The following is a 22316-nucleotide window of genomic DNA, read 5'->3' on the forward strand; positions in this document are numbered from 1 at the left end:
ATTTCTCACATCCTCAGAGAGTTCTTTGCCATGGTGAGAGGTGCCATGTTGAATATCCAGTGGCCAGTATGAGCGAATAGTACCCAGTTGTACCCAACATTAGCCGCTTTTCCACTGCATGGTACTGACTCTACTCATTTTTAAAATTTTTTTTTTTCCCTAGGCAAATCTGGTACCTGGTTCACGGTGCTATTTTTTTACGTCTCATCAGTTTCATGTGGTGTCACTATGATGACCAGCTATACTCAGGTTGTACTATATCTGCAGTGGAAAACAAAATGGCTGGTACCAAAGTAAGTGGAGTCGAGTCAAGCCATACCATGGGGTGGAAAATTGGCCACCTGACTGAGTTTAAAGTGTGCTCTGGTATAAAGTGATTTTTACCTGCTTAAAACCTTGATCAACCCCTGTTCACTGACGGGCTGCAGCTCCAATAAATACACATACAAACAGAAAGCACACAAGTAAATCTGAAATTTCTTAATGGCTTGACATGGTTTGAGTCATGTGTATGGTGATTAAGGCATGCATTAGCGTTGGTGGACTATAAGCTTCTATTACTTGTTAGCTATAAAAGCCTTGTAGTTTCACTGCAAAACTCAAGTATCAAATTTTGGACACCAAACATCTTGGCTGATGGACTACATTTAAATACCAAACTATTGCTTTAATCTTTCATAATGAAATCCAAAAATGCACTGCATTAAACACTTTAAATCCTTCATGTCGACGTTTTAGTATAGCATGAGGTTTTCGTTTTATTTAAACCTGAATCTGTCTTTACTCACCCATGAATCATTTTTACTGTAATGGCTCACTGTGACTCATTAACACCTTAAATTCTTAGAATTATTATATTCTAGGTGTTCTAGGTTCTTTTTTAGTAATTACATTGAAAAGAGTGTAAACTAGAATTATTCTTAAGTTATAGGAGGCAGATCCTGGGCATTTAAAGGGTAAATCAAAGAGTACCGATACAACATTTGTTTCAAAATACTCTTTACAAAATATGCTTTAACTTCGTAAATGGCTCAAAAATGAGAAGGACTCTGCAGACAATTTGGGAGGGAAAGGGGGTGAGTGTTATGATGTCACCTTAACTTTACCGTGATCCAAATATAGCCTATTAACACAATTACTATGATGTTGTTAATACACATGTATGCCGCTCCAATTTTTTTAAGCACACGTACATAAAACTGCCCTTTTTTTCTATGACTGATGGGAAGAAAAAAACCTTTGCGTGGAGAGTAGGAATGTATGCTGTTACATAAACATGGGGATATCTGAACTTCGTTCTGAACTTTGTATATGCAATAGTAAATGCAGAACGGGAACTGAATATTCACTAGTGTTAACTTGATAGCTTGGGTCATTCTACACGGGGGCATGCACAGTTTCCACGGCTTTGAGCACTCTGTGTAGTTTCTTTATTTCCCTAGCTGAGTGTTCTTATACTTCAATAAAGGCACAATAGTACAGCTGTGCCAAACCTGTGAACCTAAACTGGGGATTAAGACATCAACTGCCAGCGGATTTGTTCATCCCCCCAAGATTGCCAGAACAGCAGGACAAGCCAAGACTCCAGTGGCAACGGAGAGGTGGCAGAAAAGACACTAAGCAGAAATGAGGGAAGTGGGTCAGTGCCCTTACTAGACTAAAAGCTAACACCACTTCCTACAATCTTCCTCACAAATACCTGATAAGATTGATTAAGTCTGACTGCAACTTGTAACCCAAACATTTAACCAACTGCTGCAGCATTATCTTCACAGAGATGTGGTTGGATAGCACCACTTCAGATGTAGCTATTGAGCTAGCGGGCCGCACCATCTGCCAAGCTGACACACAAACAGTTAACAGTATTCATCATAAATAGAAACTGCTGCTCTGACTTGGATTTCATGTCGTCGAAATGCAGGCCTTTTTACCTACCAAGAGAATTCAACATTGTTTCCTTCTGCACTGTGTGTATCCTTCGTGACTCTAGCTCTAAGTTAGCATTAGGGCAGCTGTGTGACTTGTACCTGTTTGTCCACCCAGATTCCATCGCAATGTAACCTGCGTAACTAGATGTAATGAAACATTAGATCAAGTTATACTAATGTGAATAAGACTTATAAGGCAGAGCCACACCCCTCTTTTGTGCCTATCTGACCACCTCTTACTCTTTGCACTGCATCTCTGTCTTCATAACCAAGGAATTAAGACTGTTGAGCTCATAACCAAGTCTGTTACAATCTGGCCTGAGGATGCTATTTCTCAGCTTCAGGGTTGCTTTCAAATCACAGATTGGGATATATTCGCAGGCCAGAGAATGTAGCTAGACACAATATCTGCACTAGAGAAATATACTACCACAATTATGGATTGCTTAAATTACTGTGTGGACAGTGTTACCAGCAAGAGGTTGATCTCTGTGTCTCTGAAGCAGAAGCCATGGATGGCATGTGATGTGCAGGCACTTGTCAAAGCTCGGGATGCAGCCTACAGAGCAGGATAACCATCTGCAGATAGCAATTACAGGCCTGTGGCACTTACTCCCTTGTTTACTAAATGTCTGGGGAGACTCGTCATGAGGTACATCAGAAGTGTCATACCAGCCTCTTTTGACCAGCACGTTTGCCTATAGGAAGAATAGATTGACAGAAGATGGAGTATCTATTGTGCTTCATACTGTTTTGAAACATCTGGGGTATAAGAAGATGTATACACTATATTGGCAAAAGTATTTGCTCATCTGCCTTCACACGCATATGAACTTGAGTGACATCCCATTCTTAATTCTTAGGGTTTAATATGATGTCTACCCACCCGTTGCAGCAATAACAGCTTCAGCTCTTCTGAGAAGGTTTTCCACAAGGTTTAGGAGTGTGTTTATGGGAGTTTTTGACCATTCTTCCAGAAGCGCATTTGTGAGGTCACACACTGATGTTGGATGATTAGGCCTGGCTTGCAGTCTCCACTCTAATTCATCCCAAAGGTGTTCTCCATCCATCCATCCATCCATTTTCTAAGCCGCTTCTCCGTCAGGGTCGTGGGGGGGGTGCTGGAGCCAAAGGTGTTCTATCGGGTTGAAGTCAAGTGCAGGCCAGTCAAGTTCTTCCACACCAAACTCTCTCATCCATGTCTTTATGGACCTTGCTTTGAGCTCTGGTGCACAGTCATGTTGGAACAGGAAGGGGCCATCCCCACACTGTTCCCACAAAGGAGCATGAAATTATCTAAAATATCTTGGTCTGCTGAAGCATTAAGAGTTCCTTTCACTGGAACTAAGGACCCGAGTCAAACTCCTGAAAAACCACCCCACACCATAACCCCCCTCCACAAAACTTTACCCTTGGCACAATGCAGTCAGACAAGTACTGTCCTGGCAACTGCCAAACCCAGATTCTTGAGCTAATTTAAAGGCCACATTGTTTGGAGGTCTGTCACTATTGACTGCAGAAAGTTGGCGACCTCTGCGCACTATACGCCTCAGCATCTGCTGACCCCACTCTGTCATTTTACGTGGCCTACCATTTAGAGTTGCTGTCATTCCCAATTGCTTCCACTTTGTTATAATACCACTGACACTTGACTGTGGAATATTTAGTAGCGAGGAAATTTCACGACTAGACTTGTTGCAGAGGTGGCATCCTATCACGGTACCTCGCTGGAATTCACTGAGCTCCTGAGAGCAACCCATTCTTTTACAAATGTTTGTAGAAGCAGTCTGCATGCCTAGGTGGTTGGTTTTATACACCTGTGGCCATGGAAGTGATTGGAACACCTGAATTTAATGATTTGGATGGGTGAGTAAATACTTCTGGCAATGTAGTGTATGTAAAAAAATTACTGACAGCTTTGCTTTTGCTACATTCCTACCCAAAAACTCACTACCAACTTATAGGACCTGGGACTTTATGGAGCTGAGTATTAGACTACTTAACAAACCACACAGACTTGGCAATAAGGCTGCAACAAACTACTAATTTGATCATTGACAAATGTATTGATTACTGAAATGAGTAGTCGATTATTTGGATTATACATTACTGCATTATCAAATAACTTTTATGTAGCTATGAGCTCTTAAATTTAGCTTGAGGTTGTTTAATGCATTTGCTAACTAACAATGCTGACAATAATAATGAATATCATTCAAGAATTTACTGTTTTAACGAGCTTTCCTGCCTTTACAAAAGATAATCTAAACTCAAATATATTTTTCCTGTCAGTTTAAAACCAAGGATGTGCAGAGTAGCAGCAAAAACTATAACAAAATCAGTTTTCCTTTCCTAATCAAGTAAATAGAAAAAATCTATCTAAATTTAAATCATAAATGTAAGCCGTGCAGTGTATGCTCTGTGCATTCTGCTGTCTGTCTACACTTTATTGCAACCAAAATTTTGCAATCACAGGTCTTTATTGAAGCAAAGGAAAGTCAGCATCTCTCTGTGCTCCTGTGAGAGTTTCACTGTCCTCTAAGAACAGATATTCACCACTGCAGAGAAGACACGCTCTGATGGATGGGAGAGTAAAGCGGCAAGCGATTGTAGCAAACTTCTCTATAAACAGTTAAATTTGAACGATTTAACCCTTTGTCCAGCTACCCTGTGTGTTCACGGAGAACTATCTCCTTAAACTGGTAGGGAGTGGAGCCAAATGTTTGCGGAGAACATAATGTTTGGAAACATTATCATGAAAGTAAACAAGGTAGCTGCTTCTCTGTTCCATCTACATTAATGATTCAAGAGAAGATTATAATATGAAATAGGATGGAATTTAACACTAATATTAGCTAACTAGCTTGCTAGCACAACTATTGCCATGTCCCAAACCACATACTTCTGTATTTCACACAATATTGAGTGCACTTCTAACGGTATATGCAATATTTTTTACACACTGTTCAGTGAGCTAGTATGCGATTTGAGATGCGACATATCTTACGGAGATGAATCTTGAGTGAGTCAACCTCTCCTCTCAGAGCATGGAGGAGGTTGGCTTTACAAATAGCACTACTGACCACATTTTTTTCTGAGTTTAGCGTGAAATTCTCACACACTTTTGATGATTTTGTTCTTGAGGCTGCCATTGCGCTGTTGTTAATTCTCCAGTGAGCGGCAATGTCAAAATGTTCCTAGTGAGTGTGAGAGAGATGCGTAATCAACTACTAAATTAGTTGCCAACTGATTTGGTCGTCGATTTTAGTTGACGAACTCGAATAATTTCCCTAATTGGCAAGCATGTATCATTCACTCTATCCCTAAGCGCTGTGCCCCACAGGGATACATGCTTAGTCCACTACTTCACTACTTAGTCACTACTGACTTCTGCCTGTCCTATCCTTTTAACTCCATCGTAAAATTCACAGATGTTACCATAGTGCTTGGCCTCATCTCAAACAATAACAAGTCTGTTTGCAGGAGTGAGGTACAAAAGCTGGCAGTATGGTGTAACGGTCACACCCTGATTCTAAAAGTCAAAAAGGAAGTGATCGTGGAGTTTTGCAAGTCAGGACAACACAACCACACCTCATTCTACATAAATGGCGAGGCAGTGGTTAACGTTACCAACGTAAAGTTCCTGCGCCTTACAGTGACTGAGGACCTGTCCTAGAGCACCAGTTCTGGCTCAGTGATAGGGAAAGTTCAACAGTGTCTCTTTTAACTAAGGAAATTGGGGAAATTTAATTTACTGCAAAAGCTTTGGTGAATTTCTACCACTGTGTCCATAAATACACCTCTATCCCATAAATCCACCTCATTCATGTGACTTACAATGGCATAAGATAGGAGAGTGACAAAAATGACTTTGCTAACTTAGTTTTACTGTTATGTCTGTTGTCACTGTCTATGTAGTACGAGCTCATTTGCTGACTACAGAAAGGCATCCGAGAGTGTTCATATTGGTTGACTGATTTGCAGAATGCAACATGGCATAGAGAAGACTTGGAGGGGGACTTGCGAGGCAGAACTGACAGAAAAGACTTGATGACATTTACAGTTACAAATCAGTACATTTTACATTTTAATCAAAAAAAGTTTGAGGGTGTAACTTCTCTAATATGCTCATGAACATTTACCTTTCATTAGGTTTTTCAATACTTAGTGTTTAATCACTGACACAGTGACCAAAATGTCACTGTGTCACCGATTAAAAATGTACCCTATTTGAAATACTAGACATTGAAATTGTCACTTTTGTCAAATGTTTAAATGGTGTGTGTTTGTGTATGTTCTTTCTACAGACACCACGACTGATGGAGCAAAAGGATGGAACTATGGGAGACCGGTGTATTTACAGATGGAGTTATTGATTATCAATGGATAAACTGGGTTTAAAGAACACTAATAACAGGAAAAAGAACTGACATGTAAAAGGATTTTTAATTATCTACCTGTACAATGGAAAAAAAATTAAAAACAAAAAAAGGAAACGAAAAGATCAACACTACATGGAAAAAGGACACAATCACAGATTGCGTTGGATGGACACTCAAAGCAAGCTTGCAAGCTTTCCGTTTGTGGAGAGACTTTCATATTGTTTTGGCTTTCAGTTCCATTGTTCATTCTCATGTTATTGCATTATGTTGTTTTGGCCTAAACAGTGTTTCTGACAGTTCTGAGAACAATTAGTCTTTCTGAGGAAGACTCGTGGAAATGGAAGAGAGTCTGCAAAGACCTTTGTAGTATTATGGTAGTATTATTCACGTTATTATTTTAATCACATTTTGTTTTTTTTTATCAGTATTTTACTCTCCAGTGGAATTGGAACGGTCTGATTGGACAAACTCTTCATTATTGTATGTGTGGTTGGACGGAGAAAGAGAACGGATCATTTTTTTCTTGGAAAACATCATTCCTTTACAGCGAAGCTTTCTCGTGACATCACACAGAATGTCGGGGTCCTGTTGCCACAGAGACGTTGTTGCCGTGGAGAACAGACATTTATTGCCTTCAAAGGTGTGCTTTTGCGTGCGTGTGTGTGTGTATGTGTGTGTGTGTGTGTATATGAGAGAGCGAGAGGGAGCAGGCTTTGCTGCCTATGTGCCTGTGTTCCTATTTTTCATCACCAGGTTTTTACAGTGGAGAAAACTTGACTGGAAAATGAAACAGACATGATATTTTCCATGAGGAAACAAATAGTTCACATCAAGTTTGAGGGAGAACTGAAATAAAACAGGCTGAGGATGGAAAATTCACAGATTTCTCTGCCCGAACCATTGGACTGAAGAGTTTATTCCTCATTCAGCCGCACGGGCCAGTCATCCATCAACCAACATTTTTTGCCATAACAAGAAAGGTACATTTCCACCTGGTGTTTTGATCATTTTTTATTCTTGTAAAAAATCTGAACAAAAAAGAATGACCATATGAAATCACATTGTACTACAAAACTGTCAATATGTATATGCTTCATGAATACAGGTCCTGAACAGAGAAAGGTGTGTGATTTCCTGCGTGTGTGGGGGTGTGTATGTTCACATGTGTGCATGTGAGAGAAAGATGACTGATATGTAACGGAACTCCCTCTGGTGGCTAATGAGTGGTAGTGCGCACCATTCAGTCCTCAAAGGGGAGTTTGTTAAAAATGTGTGTCTGAGTAAGAAAGCAGGATTTCTCATTAGAGCTGGATAATCCTGAAGTGAGGATTGTCTAATAGGATTGTTCTTTAGTCTTTGTCCTATTGAACAGACTTTAAGTTAGACTTTATAGTGATAGTTTGGGGAAAAGTCAAGTTTACCAAATTTTACCTTTACTCCGAATGTAGTTGATAAGACATGTTTGGTGTCTGCAATTTGCTTCCTTATTTTTGCACTAGAGCTACAAATCTAATAGCCATGTAAGAAGGAAACAAGAAATGAAAGCTTACACCCACCAATTAGCACTGCCAACTGCATGTCTACAACACTACACATTTGCCTCAAACCATCTCAAATAGACTTAGATTATGTATTATTTGGCACTGTATGACACAGTTATCTATAAAAAGGGAGAAAAGTACAGATAAATTCTGGCCTTCACAATGGCTGCTGTATAGTTTTTTTAGCTGTTAGTTGTGTCTTTGTTAAATTGTATACATTTGGATTTTTGGCTGATCCCATCACTTGTTACCTGACTATCTGCAAAAACCTGCTTTGTGAAATATTGCCTTATCACAATGAATTTTGGAATTAAATAAATTCATCACACTGGGCCCACAATGTAGGAATCGGGCATAAAGTAAGTAATGACTACCTGATGCACCTGATCCTCTGTAAGAAACATCCAAACATCCAAAGTCTGAAAACACTCAGGAAAATATCCTGATTGGATCTGTAACATTTCCACTTATATGAAGCAGTTCCTGCACAGTTGTCTCAAGCAAATACTGTAATCTAATTGTGTTTCTCCAGTTAGATAGAAGCTGCTGAGTTTCCCTGTTCGTTGCTACACTTCTCAGTGGATTGTCCTCACAAATGTTAAAACGGCCTTCTTGCTGCTTGTTATGACTCCCAATTGTTCCTTTCAGGAGCCTTGTGCTGCCATTTTGTGTATGTTCTGTCTTGTATTACATTATGTGCAGGTACATGATTGACCACATGGGGGCACCCACCCATATAGGTCAACAGACCACCACCTGGGAGACATTCAGATTCAGATTCCTTTATTGATCCCAGGGGGAAATTGCAGTTGTTACAGTTGCAGCCATTTATGGAAAAATGAACACTTTACTAATAATTTAAGACAATATAGAGAATTTACAGTATGTACACAAGATTTAAGTACTTCAGGGCTCCCCTCTGACATGACCCGGCAGAACACATGTCCAGACCAGCATAGCACTCTTCACTCCGGTCTGCTTCACTTCACCTCCATTGCTAAATCTGTGACCACTTTATTAGCCTTTGTGAACTTGGGTAAAGTAGAGGGTAAGTGCTGGGTCGAACATCTTCCAGGTGTGGCATGGTGACCTCTTTTGTACTGGCGAGCACCCCTGTGTGGCCAATCATGTACCTGCACACAATGCAATACAAGACATAATAAAAATAATAAAATTAAATAATATTCAGTATTAATAAGACCAAAAACTTCTCAAAACTATCATAAAATGATGTCTTAGCCATAAGGCAGTGTATTAGTAATTTTGTGCAATAATGTGATTTAGCTCTTTAAAATTATTTCATGTCAAACCTCTTATTTTATTTATATCATAGCCATTCAATTATTCAGAAATGTACAAGAATGTTTGTACCTTTGTATTTAATTTAATTTAAACATCAAAAGTCAAAGATTACATTTTTAATTTAAACATTGCATAATTTCACAAGTATAGATATATAACACTATGTTTGTGTCTAAGCCATGATTTTCTTAAGTGCGAGTTCAAGCCTTTGGCTTTGGGGGTCCAAATTACCTCTGATGAAATAATGAACATTTTATAAAGGGTGGGCCATTTTTATGGATACACCCAAATAAAATGGCAATGGTTGGTGATATTAATTTCCTGTTTGTGGCACATATATAGTATATGGGAGGGGGAAAACTTTTCAAGGTGGGTGGTGACCATAGTGGCCATTTTGAAGTCGGCCATTTTGGATCCAACTTTTTTTCAGTGGGAAGAGGGTCGTGTGACACATCAAACTTATTGAGAATTTCACAGGAAAAACAATGGTGTGCTTGGTTTTAATGTACCTTTATTCTTTCATGAGTTATTTACAAGTTTCTGACCACTTATAAAATGTGTTCAAAGTGCTGCCCATTGTGTTGGATTGTCAATGCAACCCTCTTCTCCCACTCTTCATACACTGATAGCAACACCGCAGAAGAAATGCTAGCACAGGCTTCCAGTATCCGTAGTTTCAGGTGCTGCACAGCTCGATCTTCACAGCATAGACAATTGCCTTCAGATGACCCCAAAGATAAAAGTCTAAGGGGGTCAGATCGGGAGACCTTGGCCCACGATAACCAATCCACTTTGGAAGCTGGCACATTCCCTGAGCATTTCTTCTGCGGTGTTGCTATCAGTGTGTGAAGAATGGGAGAAGAGGGTTGCATTGACCATCCAACACAATGGGCAGCACTTTGAACACATTTTATAAGTGGCCAGAAACTTGTAAATAACTAATGAAAGAATAAAGTTATGTTAAAACCAAGCACACCATTGTTTTTCTTGTGAAATTCTCAATAAGTTTGATGTGTCACATGACCCATCCATCCATCCATCCATCCATTTTCTAAGCCGCTTCTCCGTCAGGGTCGCGGTCACATGACCCTCTTCCCATTGAAAAAACTAAAGTTGGATCCAAAATGGCCGACTTCAAAATGGCCGCCATGGTCACCACCCATCTTGAAAAGTTTTCCCCCTCCTATATACTAATGTGCCACAAACAGGAAGTTAATATCACCAACCATTCCCATTTTATTTGAGTGTATCCATATAAGTGGCCCACCCTGTAGTTTGTGGGGATATTTAGTTGCCCTGCACAAGAAAATTTGCTTTTTTTCTTCAGGAAATGCAGCTTTTAATAGAAAAAGTAATTTTCGCACACCTCTATTATCATATTGTTGCTGTCTAAAGAAAAGCAGGTATCTCTAAAATGTCAACTTTGTAGGAGAAGGCAAAAACCTTCCTTACTTTTAGTGTAAAATGATGTAAAGATATTTAATTCCAAGCAATTTTGGGACATTTGTATTGTATTTAATCCTCAAAGTTATCACACACTGTAAAGGACAGCTGCTTTGCTCAAGTGACTGAAAAAATCTATTTTTCTTTTTCTTTTCAAAAGTGCAAAATTTCAGCTGTATCTTATCAATTCTAGACAACTTTCACCTAACCCCCCATTCTTCTTAAAATTAAGAAAAACATGTTGGGACATATTTTAAATATACACACAATTCAGAAATCTCCAGCAGACCTCATGCTGAAGGGTTACTGAGTAAAGTTCAGGAGGAGAGCCATGCCTGAAGCACCTCCTGCTTCTAGTCAAACAAAATGAGGGCTATTTAGAAGCTGCCCACAACAGTCATGTACTCATAGTTCTCTCCTAGCCATACAGTCTGTTAGAATTTAACCTTTATTTAATGTTGAAGGCATGGTCCAACCTAGCAAAATATACTGAAGTAGAGGAAAGAGACAGGACGACAGGAACCTGACCATCAGTTGTGCAGGCTCATGCAGTCTAGGCCTCGAAGACTGTGAGCTGTGAAACAAAAAAATCATTAGGCAAAAACAACAAAACAAATAAATAAATACATGACTTCAATTTTCAAGCAACTACCAGGATCATTTTGACTTTCGTTTAGCAATCCTAGTCATTATTGCTGGTTGTTGTTATTTTACTGATGAATAGAAATGAAAAAAATGCTAACTTTTAGCTTGGAAAGTAATAAGACCAAATATATTCAGATTGTCTTTAAGCTATGTTTGAGCACTGTGGGGGAAGCACAGTAACATTTAGCTACAGTCATATATGAACACAGGGAACCCCCCTCACCACCACCACCTCACACACACCAACACACTCTAGATTGTGTGAATGTTTGTGTGTTTGTGTTGGCAGGATGATGTGGGGTCATTGGGATATCTGAGTGTGAGATTGGTCTGAAATGAAACAGATTGCAGAACGGTGATCTGATTCAGTGTGGATTTAGTGATGTATCTGTGGATTAGCGGAGTGGAGCTTAATACACTAACTTGTGACTGTGGCACCTGGGTTTTGTTCAGATGAAACAGAAGCAGAAAGCTGTATAGTGCAGAAATCGCTTCCTCCAAATTTTGTTTGTTATGGTAAGTGGTAAGATTTCTTCTTTTATTTTAATATTCATACAGTATTTGGCTAGACTGTGAACACTGGTCCACAATCAAATCTGTAAAGAATTAACCTAATTTGGACATTTACGCTACGAAAGTTACGCTAGGTGTATGAAGTTTGCTCCATTAATTTTGCACTAGTAATGTAAAATATGTTATATTAAGCAATATTGGTAATATTTCTCAGATTTAGCCTGACAGAGGTACTAAATCTGAGCTTTTCTAAAATACAGTCCTCTAGCATTTTGGTTTAACATTGTACGTAGAAAGTTACACAAGTAACATCAGTGACACTATTTTTGTGACAAAGCTGTCAGTACTTTAGCCAAATACAGAAATATAAAAAGATATTTAAGTAACTTCATTAGGACTTCTAATGAAATGTGACTGTTATACAAATAAAATTAAATGTGTATATCAACAAAACTTTGAATGCATTTGAACTATATAAGCTGAAATACAAGCGACAAGCTTGTTGGTTTACATAAAAGTAATACCTCAGGTGGTTCCAATGGTTTATTTTTATTTTGAGCTCATTTTCATGGCCTCGCAATGATAGAACACTGCTCTACACCTTAGTGGTAGAATGCACCAAATATGCTGTGTACATTTGTCCATTTTTATAGATGAAAGCATGTCGTACAGTTTTAGAAGCATGAGAATGTGTGCAGATCTTGAATCAGATTTCTCTCATATTTACAGATACAAACAGATCTTAGAGCATTCCTACCCTTAGAAGCTATATATGCCTAGATATGCAAGTCTTTTTGAGAACACTCAACAGCTCACTGTTTAAACACATTTAAAGCAAGGGAGTGATTTAGGTATGCAGTGAGCTACTTTAGCCCGTAGCTCCAATGCAAACCTAAAGAAGCCAATTTCAGACACCAAATATGTCTTGGTTGATCAGCTGCATTTGGGGTAAGGAGAAAAACTGGGGGAATGAATTTTGACACTGCACTTTCTCTGTCCAATTTGTCTCTGTGTGTGTTTGTAGAGGTGATGGCCGTGTTATCCCATCTGCGCTCCCCCAAACTGTCCTTCCTACAGACCCTTCTGGCCTTGGCCCTCTCGGCTGTGGCCCTGTTGTCCTCTCATTGGTGTTCCGGTAGACAGAAGGTTCCGAAGCCGCTCTGCACCGCCTCCAGGCTGCACCGCTGCACCCCAGTCCCTGGTGTGTCCAACACATCATCTCAGTTCTCCTGGGAGACCGGTGACGACCGCTTTATCTTCCCCACCTTTCATGCTGGAATCTGGAGTAGCTGCGAGGAAAACATACACACAGATGCTTGGGGTGAGGGGGCAGGTGGTCAGAAATCCTACTTTGTTATTTATTTTTTGTCTGGCAGCAGGGATGACCTTAATGAACTATATGAAGTCTAACATGAATAACATTTACTGTTTCCATGAAATGTATAGTTAGCAAGCTAATAATAGCTAATATTAATGTTATGTGTAATGCAGTTAGCTCATTAGCTTAGCTATCACTAATTAAACTACGGCATGTTTGAAATCGAAGACGTTTGCTTGTTACTATTATTTTGCACTAGTGTTGTGAGGCTAGTGTAGCTAACAAGTAGTAGAAGTGTATACTTCACCAATTAGCATTGTGCTAACTGCATGGCTAAATCATCACATACTTGCCTGAAAGCAGGTTGTCAAGTAATCTCAAATAAACTTGCTGGTGTGGTTTCTGACAATGTACGACATACTTGTGAAATTTTAAAATAGACAAACATATGTGTAATAGCTAAAACAGAAGCAGCCATTTTTAATTCACTGCAATGCGTTTTCCTTTCATACAGTGACATTTCAGTGTGAAACATGGTATTAAGGAGAGACTCTCAGCTGAGTGTTTTCCCTCAATGATAGGTGGGAGTGTCAGAAGAGAGAAAGTGACATTACTGGTTAATGATATTCCTTCCTGTCTGTGTGTGAATGGTAATGTAATGAAAAATCAGAAGATGCTTTGGAGTCAAAAGTCTACGGAGCCCCACTGGCGATGTCCTGTATAAATAAAAATAATGCGTTGCCACGACTTAGTAAGGCATTAGGATCTCATTCCCGCGTTGCCATGCCTTATTTTTATTTATACAGGATGTCACCAGCAGGGCTCCATAAAAGTCATTGCATTTTGATGGAAAAAAGTAATTTAAATGAGACAATATGGTGAATCTTGCAAAGAGATATTACCTCAGCCCTGTAAAATTCAAGGACACTTGATCAGTAGTTTGATTTTTTTTCTAATTTCAGAAGATGGTTGGCTATGCTTGTGATGCAATCTAGGCTGAGTCAGATGTCAGTTTAGCTACAGAACCTAATGTTCTCAGTTAAAGGGCCCATATAATCAAAAACTGATTTTTTGTCGCTTTTTAGAAACAAGTTTGTAAGTTTAATGTAGTATGTAAACACAGATAAAGTTTCAAAATGTACTATGCACTCCCCAGTCCATGCATTCCATATATGGAAACAAAGCTGCAAAAACAGCTTTTTTGAATTCATTGCTTTTATGATGCCACAAAAACCAATCAATGTATATACATTTTTGGTTATTCAGCCTATAGTACTTTAACTCCACTGATTTATGCTTATGCTATATGACTATATTCGTGCTTATGCTTGCACAGCTTTTTGAATAAGGCACAATACAGGGCAGCCAGTCAGAACCGAGATCATTTATGTCTATTCTAAAGGCACAGTAACAAAAAATGAATATGGTTAGAAAAATATATGTAACATGGGCTCTTTAATGCAGTTCAGTGCTGCCTAGTGCCTCAACATGCAACTAACAGATGGTATGATTAAATAAAATAAGACTTTAAATTGCGATTTTATATATATATATATATATATATATATATATATATATATGTGTGTGTGTGTGTGTGTGTGTGTGTAATAAATATACAGATGACCGAAAAACCAAGATGGTCCAAGAAAGTCTTGGATGGGTGGGAACTGTAATTGGGCTGAATGTTTTCAGTTGAATTTAACACAGAAGTAGAACCTTGTAAAGAGGGTACAAGATAAATCAGCCAGTATATCAAGATGCTGTAGATTGTAACATAGCTAACAGGTAGGGGAGGGAGTACACAGAGAGATGGGGTGTGTGTGTGTGTGTGTGTTGGTGAATGAAATGTTTCCAGTCAGTGCTGCTGTATGTTACACTTGCACCCAGATTATTCAGCTTTAGTTTTATACTTATCAAAACCACTAAACAAGCTCAAATCTTAGAACAGGCCTTTAACTGAGGTTTGTGTGTGTGTGTGTGTGTGTGTGTGTGTGTGTGTGTGTGTGTGTGTGTGTGTGTGTGTGTGTGTGTGTTGTGTAACAGCCTCTAAAGAAGATTATTGCATTGGATGTTTGGCTGCTTTTGTCTCCATCATCATTCAGCAGAACTCAATTATGGATTAGAGAGAGACAGAAGTGAGTATTTCACTAGGCCGATAATTTAAGCCTGGACTGTGGAGCAGGGTTTGTGCTGTGTGGAGCACAGATCATGGAGCTTTCCTACACCAACCATTACCAAATGAAATCAGTTGTTTTATGCTTCATTCAGTCTTTTGTTTCACTGGAGTCTCTCACTGTTGCTATCCAGACAACACATGCAGTATGTTTAATCTGCTCCCACTATGATAGTTTAGCACTGGTTGCATAGAGCTGCCTGATTGGATCAACTCAAATAAGTTCAGGATTAAGTCAAACAAAGGTCAGGTAAAATCTATTTTTATAGAATTATGACAAATGTAGACTAGAACATATGTTATGCTAAGCATCTCTATTTTCTTGCTCTTAACCAATTTTCTCCCCAGTTTGGTCATGACTAGTTCCTATTCCTTGCTAGGGCTCCCCCTCATATGATGCCAACAAACCTGAAGGGCAAAGGCTAACATGACCTTGCTCTGAGGCATGTGAAGAAACATTGCATATTTTCAAACTACTGCTAACACAAAATTGCCAGACAGCTTGGAGGAGAAGACTAATTGTCAATTTAATTATGTCAGTGAACAGACCCTGACTAGCATCACATTAGTAATGGAGCAGAGGGCTATCCTACCCACCCAGAGAAAACCCACCCAGAAATACTGATTTTATAAAAAGAGAATGTGATTGGCTACTAGAATTTCTGTGGCCAATGAGGTCACCTGTGAAAGAGGACTATAACTCCTATCTCTGTCTGTTTTAGAGGAGAAATGTCGCAGTTTCATGGCTCTGACGCCTGGATCAGAGAAAGGTAATAAAGCAGAGACGCACATAATGCAGTCTTACAAAAAAAAAAAAGTTCCATTCATCATAAAATTTACACACACAGTAAAGCCCATCATGCATTTCCAAATCATGTCAAAAACTGAAAATAGACAAAAATGGAGATACAAGGTTTTGTTCCAACAGCACGAAAAACTGCTGTTTCATTGTGGCTAAGGCATAAATGGCAAATTTACAATAGCAAATGAATATGCACTCTCTGTGTGCAAATCATTAGTGAGAGTAGATAATTTATTGTGCTCAGTGCCACATGTGCTCATATAGTTTGAATTCTCTTACATTTGCTTTACATTTTATGATTATTTAGAGGTAATTATTAGTGGTATGTCAAAGTTAACACAAAGATAATGGCATGTTAAATTTTATTATTGCTGATAAGGCATTTTCTTAGTTCACCCATTCAAATGAACCATTTGTCCAGGTCTTTCCAAAGGTCTTGTGCTGCTCCCACTAGGACAGTAGGCATAGCCATGACTTTGCCTGCTTCTTCCTGGCATAATGTGCCTAATACACTTGCTTTCCTGGTAGCCACTGGTTTCTACAGATGAACAGTTGTCAAGATACATCTTCTGATGCTACTCTAGGGCACATGATCAGAAGTGTACCCTGTGATCCTCAGGAATTTCAGGTATTACACTTTCACTCTGACAACCCTGCTACAATTTATTCTGCCTTAGCTTGTGGCCTAGCAGCACATTCTTATGGGTCTACTCTTGTCATTTTGTGACCACTGAGGCTCTTTGTGCTTTGGTGGATGGCCAGTCTCTTCTTCTGTGTCAAGTGTCAAGTGCCTTGTACAACTTACCAAGGGCTACCCTGCAGAGGCAAGCAACAAACCTTCCAACTTCATCATTTGAATGGCACTGTCCCTTTTCTGTTAAAATGCCTCCTCCATATAGTCATTCCACAGTTCCTCCAAAATGATGATGGTCTTTGGTGACTATGATGATATTAGTTCTGGGGGGTTGTCTTCACCACATACTCCACAAAATCTGTTGAAGGTGTTGTGCTACTTCTAGTAGGACAGCAGGTGTGGCTGTGACTTTGCCTACTCTACTCTGCCTGCGTCTACCCCTCTTCCTGAGATTTTCAGGTGAAGTCACACGACTCTTTGGATTGTAGCACCACCCTTGCTTACATGACCTTAAACTTATCTTCAGTGGACTTGAAACAGGAATCTCAGTTTGTAGATTCTTCCATAAAGGGATGATGCTATCCCTTGACGGTCCTAGCCATCTTCCCAAGTAGTACCTAAACCTCCTTTTCAATTCTGTGATGATGTAAATAGGAAGCAAGTTTTTCAGCAGGGACCTTTATTGCTTGATCCATGCTTTGAAGTTGCCCAGTTGATCTGTCTTGTCAGCATTTTTCAGTCACCCCACCAGTCCCTCAAAGGTGTTCTGAATTGGTGCCACAGTTCTCAGGCTTCTCAAGCAATAATTGCAACAACTAATCACTTGTCTACTTTTAGTATTAGCTCTTTAGCTTCTGTAGCAGGGGTATCCAGTCTTATCCGTTGATGTGGCTGCAGGTTTTCATTCCAAACAGGCATAACAGAGCCTACTTGTTTTATCAGTTGGTTTCAGCCTTCAAATGTTCCCATGCTTTGTTGGAATGATTTGTCAGATTACATCATAGCAACGCACAGAACATAAGCAGCTGGGCTTCAACCTGCAATACAACATTACTCTAAGGGTCAGGAAAATACATTAATGGTGTTATAAAAATGTAATGGCATTAGTCATTTATTATGTTAACATGTTAATGTGTTGGTTTTGAACTTTTGAAAGGATTTTTCCCCCTCTCTCTCTCTTTCTCTGTAGCATTCTTCTGGCTATGTGTGGGGATGGAGCTGATGTATATCAGTCTGTTGTGTATCAGTTGTGTGTTACTGTCAGTGCAGTTGTGTTTGTCTGCCTGGTGGCCACTGGCTCATCGCTGGGGATGGCTGCTGAATGCTTATGCTGCTGTGTTCACCGTGCTGGGAGGTATGCTGCACATGCTACTGCTCTCACTAGGATGGAATCGTTCTTTTATGCATGCACGCATAATGCAACTGGTAGTTAGTTTGCATGTTTGGAAATGTGTGCATCTCTCTCTCTCTCAGGTTTGGTGGGGATGGTGGCTCACATCATGTTCATGCAGGTGTTCCAAGTCACAGCCTCAAGTGGGCCGGAGGATTTCAAACCACACAGTTATGGATACTCTTGGGCCTTTTAGTGAGTCACACACACACTTGCACACATTTTGTCCTCTGTTCTGTTTGGCTCAGCGCATGATAATGAGTGAATAACAGCTGGCTCGTGTGTTAAAGCAAAGAAGCACTTACCTGTTCAGTGGCTCTTTGGTCTACTCAGTCTGCTTTGTGCTAACTGCATGCTTAAATCTTTGTGCACATGCCTCAGACAGAAAAAAGTGAGGCTATATATTCCTCACAGAAACATGCCATTTTTTAATATAGTGCCATATGAATTATTAAAGGTCATGGGCATTTAATTGTGGTTTTCCACCTTAGTCTTTACGCACAGTGATTTCTCTGGATTCCCTGAATCTTTTGATGATTTTCTCCACAGAGGGTGAAAAATCCTTGAAATCACTCATTGAGGAATGTTACACTATTGGATGATTCACTGGCATGGTGCATAATCCAATAATCCAATAGTGTGGCAATACAGAAAACCTTGTACCATCCCTACTCTGTCACTTAGAGCATTGACTATAAAAAGGAAAAGACTATAACTTTTCTGGATGCTTCTGAGGTATTGTCAAAGTGCTCACTTAGGCCATTTACATGCTTCTCAGACATAATAGAAATTGCTATACTTGATCAAGAAAACTGTCACCATTATTTCTAGGTTGCCAGTTTTTCTTTTTCAAAATCTAACAAATGCAGTCTCTTTAACTTTCTTCTGATGCTCACAACCTGAAGAATTTGACTATATTCCCAACACACATCTGATTTTTTTTAATTGTTTTTTTTGTTGTCTCCTGTGTGTTTAAGCACGGCATGGGTGGCCTTCACCTGCTGTATGTCCTCTGGTATCTCCACACTGAATAACTACACTAAGAAGGAGCTGATGGTGGGGTTGAAGCAGAGGGCCGTGTTTTATCCCTGCAAAAACTTTACCTTTCCACCGCAGTCATCACACATGCCATTCTACTGCCCACCCCCACCACCCCCACAATCTCTGCCTCCACCATCTCCCCCGCCACCACCTCTGTCACCTTTATCGCCCTACTATTGCCCCCGCACCCCTCCATCTCCCCCTAACAAATCCTTCACCCCTCCCCCTTCCCCTCCTGCTCCTGTCTATCCATATTACACTCATCCTCCTCCCTCACCATCTCCATCTCTCTCTCGCCTCCAATCTCCTCTTTCTCCATCTCTCTCTCTCCTCTGCTCCCGTCCATCTTTCTCTCTCCACCATTCCCCTTCATCTTCCTCTCTCCTCTGCTCCCCTCCATCTCCCTCTCTCAACAAATCCCCTCCATCTCCAGCTTTAGCTCCCTCTCTCTCTCTCCACCACTCCCCTCCATCTCCCTTTCTCTATCTCCACCGCTCCCCTCCATCTCCCTCTTTCTCTTTCCTCCGGTCCCCTCCATCTCTCTCTTCTTCTCTCCTCCACTCCCCTACATCTCCTTCTTCCTTTGTCCACCAGACTCCTTCATCTCCCTCTGTATCTCTCCACCATTCCCCTCTCTCACTTTCTCACTCACTCATCCGTCCTCCACTCTCCCCTTCTCTTTCACTCAACCACCCCCCCTTCTCTCCCTCCATTTCCTTTGTTCTCTCTTCCCCCAGTGGGTCTCCACCTCCATCAGAACAGGAGGATTACAGCCCTCTCTGACTCTGATCACTGACTAGCAGTACCTTAAAAACCTATAAGCTTCTACAATACTGTATTAACTCACTCTCCGTGTCTGTTATAATATTACAGTAACCACTGGTTGGGGTGGCAGTGAGGAAAGGCAGATAATGGCACAATGGGCTGACATTCATTTAGTTGCATGTTACTATGCACCTGTGGCATTTACTGCATACTGGTTGTTAGTGGTGTTTACTAATTCTCTGTAATTGGTTTAAATCCTTTTTATAATCTTTGCAGTTGTTCAGTGTCTTAGAAGTACAGAGTGCACCCATCATTTACTCAAAAAGTGTGTTGTGATGTATTTTATTACAATAACATAAGGTCATCCCTAGCTCATAACCAGTACTCCAGTAGTAGACAAATGCCAACCAATCGCAGAACCGTTCTGTAATTTGCATGAAAAACGTTACAATGAAAACATATACTTTCTTTATACTTTAAAAACATTATACTTTAAAAACATTTAAAGAATATATGCAGTATTTAATTTCCAGTCAAAATGGCCATTAGACATCCTCCCATTCTATATGGAGTATTGGGCAGTTAGCCTTCTCCAATTTGCATGGTCTTGAGCAAGATCTTTTTCCACCAAGCATCTGCATATCCTCTTGCTTTAATCGTCCCTATGTAAAATGGGGTTGACCTTTCTTTCTCTGTCCTCCTTGAGGTGTCCACATAAATGCTTCCCCTGCTGAGCATTGAGAGGGGATTCATAGAATGTGTCTCATCAATCCACTCTCCTCAAAATCTGCTCAAAAGTCCATGCAATAAGGCAGGATCTCACTCGGAACAGGATCTATACATGCATGAGGGTCAGTGCCTCTGTTGTGGGCATGCAGGCCATCTTTGTTCTGCACCCAGCAAACCCTATCCTCTTACTCTGCATATGGGTCAACACACTGATGAAATTTCTCTGTTCCTCATTTAAGCTCCTCAGCTACAGCTGGTACAGGGCTTTCTATGGTTTTACTGGCACAACCTGTGACTGGAGTGACTGACCCAGTCAGTGGCGGGTTTGGATCCCCATTGTTTAGAGCCCTGCATTGTCGCCCCCACAGCTATCTTTCACCACCTCAGATAAGCCTGACCTCTCTTGTGTTCCTGTGAAATATCATTATCCTGAAATATTATGAAATATCAACTGTTGGAGGTCTTTAGTAAACAGAAGTCTCAAATCCTACCTCCTCACAGGTTGTATGATTGTGCTTTTGACCTCCTTCCAGACATCACTTCTCCTCAGAGCAGGCTGTTTTCTCTCTCAGGCACTCAATGGAGAGGAATGTAGGAGTATATTCAGGAGGCTCTAGCATTTGGCTTTATAAAGTCTTCTATCGCCCCAGAAGGTGCTAGGTTCTTCTTTGTGAGGAAGAAGGATGGGGGGCCTTCGCCCCTGTACTGATTATTGGGGCTTAATAAGATTAAAGTCAAAGATTGGTATCACCTGCCCCTGATGACTTTGGAATTTGAATCACTGCAGCAGGCCTCAATTTTCACTAAACTCGGCCTGAGCAGTGCTTATAATTTTATCTGTGTCATGCAGGGGGATGAAATCTTGGCTATGCCTTAGCAATGTCCTTGTCAAGGCCCTCAAATGTACAAATGTAGCTCATTTCAGACAGATCCTCCAGCTGCTTATGAAGAACCACCTTTATGTTAAACAAGAGAAATCAGTATTTCATGTCCCATTGGTTTCATTACTCAGGTTTGCGGTATTCAGAGGAAGCAAATGTGTGGATCCAGTCAAGATCAAAGCAGTCATTGAGTGGTCTTATTCCACCTCTCTCAGGCTGGTCCAGCACTTCCTGGTCTTTGCCACTTCGTCTGGGACTTTAGCACTGCTGCAGTTCTTCTGACTGCCCTTACCAAGAAGAACAGTTTCAGTAGACCCTGGTCCTGGTGCAAGTGCAGAATGCTTTTGAGGGCATTATATGGCATCTAACCCTGGCATCAGTCCTGCATTTACCTGTCTTGTGCTTTCCCAGTGTTCTGGCCTTGACCAGAAACTACACCCTGTGCCTATTTTCTCATTGCCTCATGCTTTCTGCACAAAATTATTACATCAGAAACTGATGTACTTACATCAGAGCTCCTGGCTGTAAAATGAGCCCTTGAGGAATTTGAGGCACTGGCTGAAGGGGCCTGAACATTAAATTCTGATCTGCATGGATCATAAAAATCTGGCTTACATCCAGGACACCAAGCATCTTAAGCCCCACCAGGCCAGATGGGCCATGTTCTTCAACAGGTTCAGTTACCTGCTATATTACCAGCCTGGCTTGAAGAATAGCATACCTGATGCCCTCTAAAGGCAGTGGGAATCTCCAACCTCTGACGCCCCCTGAGCCCATCCTTCCTGGACCACAGATCCTGGCACTGAGGGCTTAAGGCCTCTAATTGAGA

General features: G+C 40.4%; 2 protein-coding genes across 3 annotated transcripts in view; both read left to right on the forward strand.

The window, feature by feature from the left end:
• tcf20 (transcription factor 20) overlaps window positions 1-7431 on the forward strand; it is a 29042-nt gene extending 21611 nt beyond the window's left edge. For both annotated transcript variants that reach the window (XM_017694565.2, XM_017694564.2), the window contains one exon: window positions 6236-7431. Coding sequence is in view for 1 of the 2 variants with exons in the window: in XM_017694564.2 (XP_017550053.2) it covers window positions 6236-6304 (69 nt within the window). In the remaining variant the exon portion in view is untranslated. The remainder of the gene's footprint in view (window positions 1-6235) is intronic.
• Window positions 7432-11518: 4087 nt separating this feature from the next.
• Window positions 11519-22301, forward strand: LOC108425588 (germ cell-specific gene 1-like protein). Its single transcript, XM_037535568.1, has 7 exons — window positions 11519-11757; window positions 12779-13075; window positions 15968-16015; window positions 17871-18035; window positions 18155-18266; window positions 19049-19407; window positions 22225-22301. The coding sequence occupies exons 2-7, from the start codon at window positions 12784-12786 to the stop codon at window positions 22299-22301; spliced, it is 1053 nt and encodes a 350-aa protein (XP_037391465.1). The 5' UTR covers window positions 11519-11757; window positions 12779-12783.
• The last annotated feature ends 15 nt before the right edge of the window (window positions 22302-22316 follow it).

The sequence above is a fragment of the Pygocentrus nattereri genome, chromosome 27 (assembly GCF_015220715.1).
Source record: "Pygocentrus nattereri isolate fPygNat1 chromosome 27, fPygNat1.pri, whole genome shotgun sequence".
Taxonomy (NCBI): domain Eukaryota; kingdom Metazoa; phylum Chordata; class Actinopteri; order Characiformes; family Serrasalmidae; genus Pygocentrus; species Pygocentrus nattereri.

What these genes read in the sequence shown, in the direction of transcription:
- LOC108425588 (XM_037535568.1), top strand. Translation starts at nt 12,784, where the DNA reads ATGGCCGTGTTATCCCATCTGCGCTCCCCCAAACTGTCCTTCCTACAG. An exon ending in CATACACACAGATGCTTGGG is followed by an intron (nt 13,076 to 15,967) that starts GTGAGGGGGCAG and finishes TGTCTGTTTTAG; the next exon opens with AGGAGAAATGTCGCAGTTTC. An exon ending in ACCATCTCCATCTCTCTCTC is followed by an intron (nt 19,408 to 22,224) that starts GCCTCCAATCTC and finishes TGCCCTCTAAAG; the next exon opens with GCAGTGGGAATCTCCAACCT.